The sequence below is a fragment of the Megalobrama amblycephala genome, linkage group LG2 (assembly GCF_018812025.1).
Source record: "Megalobrama amblycephala isolate DHTTF-2021 linkage group LG2, ASM1881202v1, whole genome shotgun sequence".
Taxonomy (NCBI): domain Eukaryota; kingdom Metazoa; phylum Chordata; class Actinopteri; order Cypriniformes; family Xenocyprididae; genus Megalobrama; species Megalobrama amblycephala.
The window spans coordinates 47,246,873-47,255,031 of NC_063045.1; the positions used below are offsets into that span (position 1 = coordinate 47,246,873).

Here is an 8,159-nt window from a genome sequence, read left to right on the forward strand (position 1 = left end):
AATAATTTTCCTGCCTGATGAAGATCATAAATGTGTGATAACTTTGGTAAATTACCATGAAGAGTCTTAATTTATTATTTTATTCATATGTTTCACAATGCATTTTAAGGAGTAGTTCAGCAGTTTAAAAAAGAACTCAAGAAACTCTATATATAGGCCTACATCAGTAATCCTTCCTTATGTCTATTTCTGCTTTCTGTCACATTGACATCAAAATCTTAAGGAAGGCTAAAAATTAAAATTAGTGAATGAACATTTGTAGCATATGGTACCCTTACATCCCCTGTAATTCCTCCAGGTACCAACAGACACAAGTGGCTTTCTCATACTGATGGATTTATTGAATCCAGCTTAGTCAGGATCATAAACACACCGTGAAAACTAAAGCACAGAACAAACAATAATTAGCTTAAAGAAAGAAAACTAACAGATAAAACTATTTTGACAAATACAACATACAAAACATACCTCGTTGGCTGAGTACCGAGAGAGGAATTAGTTTAAGTCTTTTTCTTCTTCTTTTTGTTGATCTTATTTCTCTTATTAGCTTAGTGACCACACTTTAGTCATGCATCTTTCTTTCTCTAGAGAGATCGCTTCTTTCTCTAGAGAGATCGCTTCTTTCTCTAGAGAGCTCGCTTCTTCTTCTTTATTAACCTCTTCTCTGCATACGAAGCTCGCTCTTAAGCTACAGCGCCCCTAGTGGCACTTAACGGTAATAATAATAAAATACAGAAAATGAATAGAAACGCAAATGTGGCAGTAACACTCCCACCAATCTCACAACTCTTACTGTGGGATTTCTATGACTTACACTCAGTCTGACAAACTGAACATGAAAATAAACACAAACCCTTAGTCTGCTTCTAGCAAAACAATAACCTTATGAATAGGTCGTTCTAATGAGACTGTCTTAGTCACAAGTTTACTATGCTTGTCATATGTCCTTTCACTAACCAAAAGTCGAACCTTTCTCACTTTGTTATCAGTTCCTGGATAGACATCAGTGACTTTGGCAAGCTTCCATTCATTACGTGGTGCCATGTCATCTTGTAGAAGCACTACATCATTTATCTTCAGATTCCTTCTGTGTACATTCCACTTCTGTCTTGGTTGCAAGTTGAGCAAATATTCTTTCCTCCAACGAATCCAAAACTCATTGGCTAAATATTGTACTCTTCTCCATCTTTTTTGAAGATACAAATCTTCTTTCATAAACTCTCCTGGAGGAGGTTGAACAATGGTTGACTTCATAGTGAGGATGTGATTGGGCGTTAATGGCTCAGGACCTGTTGGATCACTTAAATGCTCGATGGAAAGTGGCCTACTGTTGACAATCGCCATGACCTCATACAACAAGGTTCTCAAGGATGTACTGTCGAGTCTCTTTGCTGACTGGTCAAGGATGGCTGAAAGAACACTACGGATGGTCCTGATCTGTCTTTCCCATATTCCACCCATATGGCTTGCCGAAGGGGGAATCATGAGAAATTCACATCCAAGCGCTTTTACCTTCTCCTGATTCATTTCTTTCATGAGATCTGCGAGTTCTCTCTGGGCCCCAATGAAATTGGTTCCTCTATCACATCTCAGTTGACGCACATTTCCTCTTATTGCAATAAATGCTCGCAGAGCATTTAGAAATGCGTCTGTACTCAGGTCGTCTACTACTTCAATATGTATGGCTCGTGAACATAGACAGGTTAGTATGAGTCCATATCTCTTGAGCTCCTTTCGTCCATCTTTGACGTATATTGGTCCAAAGCAATCCATCCCAACATAAGTGAAAGGCGGGGTAGACTCAGTTCGTTCTACTGGCAAATCTCCCATACTTTGATGCTCCGTTTTCCTTCTGTATTTGCGACATCTGACACATTTGAAGATGTATGATGAAACTGCACGGCTGCTCCCAAGAATCCACCAACCATTTGCACGCAACTCATTCATAGTCATTCCACGACCTTGATGTTGAACCTTCGTGTGAAAATGTCTGATCAGCAAAGTTGAAATATGACTGTCCTTGGGAAGTATGGCTGGATGTTTTACATGCGGGTGTAGTACAGCTTGACCCAAACGTCCACCCACTCTGAGGATTCCTTTTTCGTCCAGAAACGGACTTAGTTTGTACAGATTATGATTTGTGGTCTTGGAGACTATTTTCTTTGATTTTAGACTCTTTATCTCTTCTGCGAAAGCTTTCTCTTGAACAATTTTGATGATAAACAGTTCTGTTTGTTTTCTTTCTTCCAAAGTTGTACTTTCTTTGATCCTTTGTATATCACCCTTGTGTTCCTTGACCCTTCTTCTCAAGATTGCAAATGCTCTTATCAATCTGGACCATTCTGAAAACTTCTCAAATCTGCTGAAAATGGTTTGCTCTTCCTTTGCATTGATGGTATACACAGAGGCTTTGCGAAGTTCTGGATCATTTTCCCTGATCTCTCCCACCTTAACATCTCTATCAGGAATGTTCTTCTCCCAGAGAAATGCTGGCCCCTCAAACCATTCAGAGGACTTCAGTTGTTCTGCGGTTAAGCCTCGAGAAACGTAATCTGCAGGGTTCTGCTCTGATGCGACATACGCCCATTGTTCTGGCTTTGTGCTTGACTTGATCCTTTGTATCCGATTCGCTACGAAGACTTGAAACCTTTTGGCATCATTATTTATGTAGCCGAGAACAACGGTGGAGTCGGTCCAGAAAAACTCAGTAACGTATGGGATTTCAAGTTCTGTCCTGAGTAGATCACTGACTCTAACTGAAACAACTGCTGCTGAGAGTTCGAGTCGAGGGATAGTTGTGACACTAGTAGGTGTGACTCTTGACTTGGCCATTACCAAGCAACAATGGACTTGATCTGATTGGTTAATGGCTCGCAGGTAAGTACAAGCACCATATCCATTGACACTGGCGTCTGCGAAGTGATGAAGCTCGTAGCTTTTAACCTGACCGAAATCTGTAGGAATGAAACATCTTTGAATCTGCATGTTAGCTAAACTTGGAAGGTCTTTAATCCAGGATTCCCACTGGGGTTTTAAGTGCTCTGGAAGCTCGTGGTCCCACCCAACCTTATCCTTGCACATTTGCTGAAGAATCTGCTTTCCCAAGAGGACGAACGGTGCAATAAACCCCAGGGGATCGTAAATGGAGGCGACAGTAGAAAGTAAACCTCTTCTTGTAAGGGGGTTCAACTTGACTTGAACTCTGAATTTGAATGTGTCTGAAGTGACGCACCATTCAACTCCAAGAGCTCTTTCAATGCGTGGTAAACTTAAAGACAAGTCAAGGTCTTTCACTGTGGCACACTCTTCTTCTGGAATAGTGGACATAACTCTCTCACTGTTACACACAAATTTGTGGAGTCTTAACTTTCCTTTGGAACAGAGCTCTCTTGAGTCTTTGATGAGCTGAATGGCTTCCCTTTCAGTAGGAACGCTTGCCAAACCGTCATCAACATAAAAGTTTCTCTGTATAAAGTGTATGGTGTTTTCTTTGAATTGACCTTGTCCTTGGGCAGCAAGGTGTTTCAGGCCAAAGTTGGCACAGCCTGGAGAAGACGCTGCTCCAAAAAGATGGACCTTCATACGGTAAACTGATGGTGATGCTTCCAAATCTCCCTTCTCCCACCAAAGAAACCTTAAGTAATCCTGGTCTTCTTTTGTGACATGGAACTGGTGAAACATCCGCTCTATATCACACATGAATGCGACAGAACTTCTGCGGAAACGACAAAGAACACCAACCAATGCGTTTGTCAGGTCAGGACCAGTTAAGAGGTGGTCATTGAGAGAAGTATCCTGGTACTTGGCCGAGGCATCAAATACTACTCTGATTCTTCCGGGTTTGTGTGGGTGATAAACCCCATGATGTGGGATATACCATGCAGGAGTGTTATTCAACTCTTTGTCAGGGACTCTTTCAGCATCTCCTCTTGAGATGATGTCATCCATGAAGTTTGTGTAATCATTGTAATATGATTTGTCTTTCTTTAATCTCCTTTCAAGACACTTTAGGCGATGCATTGCACATATTCTATTGTCTGGTAATGTGGGTCTTTCGTCACGAAACGGTAGTGGCATCTCATAGTGGCCGCTCTCATTTTGTGTGATGTTTTCTTTGAGTTTTGTGAGAAACTTTAAATCTTCTTGTGATACAGGGTTGCCCTCAATGGCTCTTTCAGAGAAGTCTCCTTCAAGTGCTTTGATAATGTCCGAAGGGGTGATGTCCTTTACTGTTGTCCTATTGACATAGTGGACTTTGTTCTGAAGCTTTAGAGAAGGCTTAAGCTCTGGGATGACTTTCTTGACAATAATGCGATGACTAATTCCAATTGCATCTCCATAGTTCAGGCAGTGATTGGTTTGTCCAACTATACTCCAACCAAGATCGGTGCGTTGAGCGTATGGCTCGCCTTCCTTGCCTGACACAATCTCTCTCGGCAGAAGAGCTTGTGAGCAGTTGTATCCGATCAACAATCCTACCTCGCAATCTTGCAAAGGTGCGATTTCTGATTGAAGGTGTTCCAGATGTGGCCAAGCTTTGGCTGTTTCATTAGTTGGAATGTGAGCTTTGTTAGCTGGAATGAATTCTCGTGTGTATGTAGGAGGTAAAGTGATTCTTTTACTTGAGTAAAGGCCACGAACTTGAAGATTTTGAAGTCTGTCGGACTGAACAACTGTAGTCTGGGAAGACATAGTAGACAGTTCTAATTTAACAGGTTCTTGGTTTGTCTCTAGTAACTTTGCAACTTCACTGAGAACAAAGGTTGTATCGCTTTGCGAATCCAGTAAGGCATACACAAGAACTTCTTTGTGTTTTGTGGAAGATGAAAGCCACACAGGAATGATTGCAGCTGTCTGTGTGTTATTTTCTTGACTTGCAACTCGGTTAGTCGTAGCCATGGCTGTAACTTGTTCTTGAACTCGGTCGCTTTGACTTGACCTATCGTTGCTTGGATTTAGATTAGCTATTGGTTGCCTTTGTTCTCCTTTGTCCTTAACTCTATCTTCATGAAGACAAGTCGGATGCCCTTTACTGCACCTTTCACAAATATTGCGGTTGGTACAGCTCTTCGAATGATGGCCTGGTTTGAGACAACCAAAACATAGCCTTTCTGACTTAATAAAGCTGACTCTGTCTGACACAGCCTTTTCCAGAAAACTTCTGCATTTGTGTAAACTGTGCTTAGGTTTCTTACAGAATACACATACCAGTTGTATCTTTTCTTGTGAAGTTGTCATCAGGGTTTTAACTCCAATTTCTTTCTGTTTTGTAAGCTTCGGTTTGTCTGATTTGTTAGGCTCACATTGTTTAAGTGACTGTAAAGATGTAACAGGATTACAGGCTATCTTGGCTTCTCTCGATAAAAACTCAACAAACTGGCTGAAAGTGGGAAACTGATTTGTTTGTTCTTCAATTTCAATAACTTTGCGGTTCCAACTAGCAGCAAGCCAGTCTGGAAGTTTGGAAAGTATCTTTTGGTTCTCATTGCAGTCATTCAAGATCTCTAATGACTTGATGTGAGCTGTAGCAGCTTCACAACTGCGCAAGAAATCTGCAAAGTCTCTTAGTTCGAAACTGTCTCTTGAAGTAATTTTGGGCCATGCATGCAGTTTGTCTCTAAAGGCTTTCGCGATTGTGAATGGATTTCCATATCTTTCATCCAGAATCTTCCAGGCAGCAGCATATGCAGATTCAGTTCCAAGCAGGAAATATCCTTCAACCGCTCTCTTAGCCGGTCCATTCACATATCTCCGAAGGTAGAATATTTTCTCCTTGTCTGGGATATTTTTTTGGTCTATCAGCGTTTGAAATGACAGCTTCCAGTCACTGTAACTTAAGGAATCCCCAGAAAACACAGTAGGTTCCGGAACAGGGATACGGCTAGCACTTAATGCACTTGCTAGCACTTTAACAAGATCTGATGTACCATCACTTGTAGGAGTGACTGCAGCTTGGGGTATGACTTGTTTAAGCAGAGATGGGAAGCTTACATGTTCAGCGACTTTCATTTCGTTGTTAATCTTTGTTACATCGATCTTTTGCGCTTCTACTGCACTCATTTGGTCATAAACCTGCATCTTTGCTTGTGCTGCCTTTAGATCTTTGACCTTTTCCAGGTGCAGTACTTTTCTTTTCTTTTCATCAAGTGTTCTCTGCAGAGCTGCATACTCTGCTTCTTGTTGAGCCTTAAACTTTGCTTCGTCTGCTTCTCTCTGCATTCTTAATCTAATTTCTTCTGTCTCTCTTTCTAAGCGCTTTTGTCTAATCAATGTTTCTTGTTCTACTGCTTTTTTCCTGACTTCAGCTTCTAGTCTTTCTATCTCTTGCTGTTCCGTTTCTTGTTCTTCTAATATTTTGAGAACAGCTTGACTCGCTGCTGCTTCTGCTGCGGCTTCTTGACGTTTTATAGAGGATCTATGTGAATGCTCAGATGAGTTCTTAGTGGTGTTGAAGGAGCTTGACTTATTGCTTACAGTTTGAAAGAGGGAGCCTGTTTCCGGCCAATCTTGTTCCTCTTTTCCTTCCAATCGGCTGGTTGCTTTATTCACGAGGAAACCTGAGATCTCCACACACAGATCAACTCTGCGACGTGACTCCTGATCCGGTGGGGTGAGCTTACGTAACTCTTCATAAACTTTTGTGACATCTGCACAAAGACCTCTAACATCACCAATAATATCTTCAAGTATGTCTTTATTCAAGGGTTCTGTTTGAGAGAGGGGTAACTTGGATGCTTTTGCACGTGTTCTCCACTTTTCATAGTTGTAGTTAAATCTTTGCTGGAGTCCTTTAATCCTCTCATCCTGCATTTCTCTTCCCTTTTCTGTGAGTGTTTTCACTCTCTGACTTCTTCTAAGTTGTACTGATTCTTGCTGCTCACTAAGATCAGTACATTGGGTTTCTTCAGACTGCATCTGGGGTTCTGCACTATTTAGTGGTATATTTGGATCAGTCATTTTAACGTCTTGTCACTTGTCACTAAACAGCAAAATCTTTACGTTAACTAAAAGTCATCCCTGTACTGCAGGCAGTTAAAATATAAAGGCAGAATAAAATAAAAATGTAACACTGAATCTTAATGCAGTAATATGAATGTAACTTAAATTACTGTCAACTTAAATATACCCAAAACGTATTCGAATAAGAGTTATTCACATTTAAACCGTTCACATAAAATACAGAATTTTACAAATAGCCCAATAAAACAAAACTAGGAATAGCAAAACGTTACTTTCACTTTTCACAGTTTGATTAATCAACCATAAACTTGTGTTTTGTTTTCCTTGTTTAGACAAACCCTTAACTTATGAGTGTCCACAAATCTTATTGTCTTATCTTAAAGTGTTGCTCTTCAAATCGTGTGCTTTGGTCCCGTGCGCGCTCCCTGCTCTGTTCACGTGCCGATCACGCTGTGGCAAGACTGCTGCTCCTTTGATCATGCCGCCTCGCCTCCACCCGCATGCAGATCAGTACGAGTTTTCACTGTAATTCCTCCAGGTACCAACAGACACAAGTGGCTTTCTCATACTGATGGATTTATTGAATCCAGCTTAGTCAGGATCATAAACACACCGTGAAAACTAAAGCACAGAACAAACAATAATTAGCTTAAAGAAAGAAAACTAACAGATAAAACTATTTTGACAAATACAACATACAAAACATACCTCGTTGGCTGAGTACCGAGAGAGGAATTAGTTTAAGTCTTTTTCTTCTTCTTTTTGTTGATCTTATTTCTCTTATTAGCTTAGTGACCACACTTTAGTCATGCATCTTTCTTTCTCTAGAGAGATCGCTTCTTTCTCTAGAGAGCTCGCTTCTTCTTCTTTATTAACCTCTTCTCTGCATACGAAGCTCGCTCTTAAGCTACAGCGCCCCTAGTGGCACTTAACGGTAATAATAATAAAATACAGAAAATGAATAGAAACGCAAATGTGGCAGTAACATCCCCGTTATGGGAAAACAAAAAACGGAACATTTTCAGAATGTTCTGGCAAAGTTCTTTCAAACTTAGGACAAACAAACTTTTTTCAGTAGTGTTAGTAGGATGTTAATTCAAAGTTATCTAGACTTTATAATATTCTCAACTTTAGAACAAAATGCTATAGCCTACGTTGGCCAATTCGGTTATTAGTTCACCTTTTAGTGCTTCATTGCG

General features: G+C 40.6%; 1 protein-coding gene across 2 annotated transcripts; it reads right to left on the reverse strand.

The window, feature by feature from the left end:
* Positions 1-272: 272 nt before the first annotated feature.
* Positions 273-7,941, reverse strand: LOC125262717. Of its 2 annotated transcripts, XR_007183595.1 has the most exons (3): positions 7,669-7,941; positions 469-7,581; positions 273-381 (listed from the first exon to the last, which is right to left on the reverse strand). XR_007183595.1 is itself a non-coding variant. In XM_048181561.1 (2 exons), the coding sequence occupies exon 2, from the start codon at positions 6,955-6,957 to the stop codon at positions 856-858; it is 6,102 nt and encodes a 2,033-aa protein (XP_048037518.1). In that variant the 5' UTR covers positions 6,958-7,550; positions 7,669-7,941; the 3' UTR covers positions 295-855. The 2 variants fall into 2 exon arrangements, 1 of the variants encoding a protein (XP_048037518.1); XM_048181561.1 differs by having other exon boundaries at positions 295-7,550.
* Between the last annotated feature and the right edge of the window lie 218 nt (positions 7,942-8,159).

What these genes read in the sequence shown, in the direction of transcription:
- LOC125262717 (XM_048181561.1), bottom strand. Translation starts at nt 6,957, where the DNA reads ATGACTGATCCAAATATACCACTAAATAGTGCAGAACCCCAGATGCAG.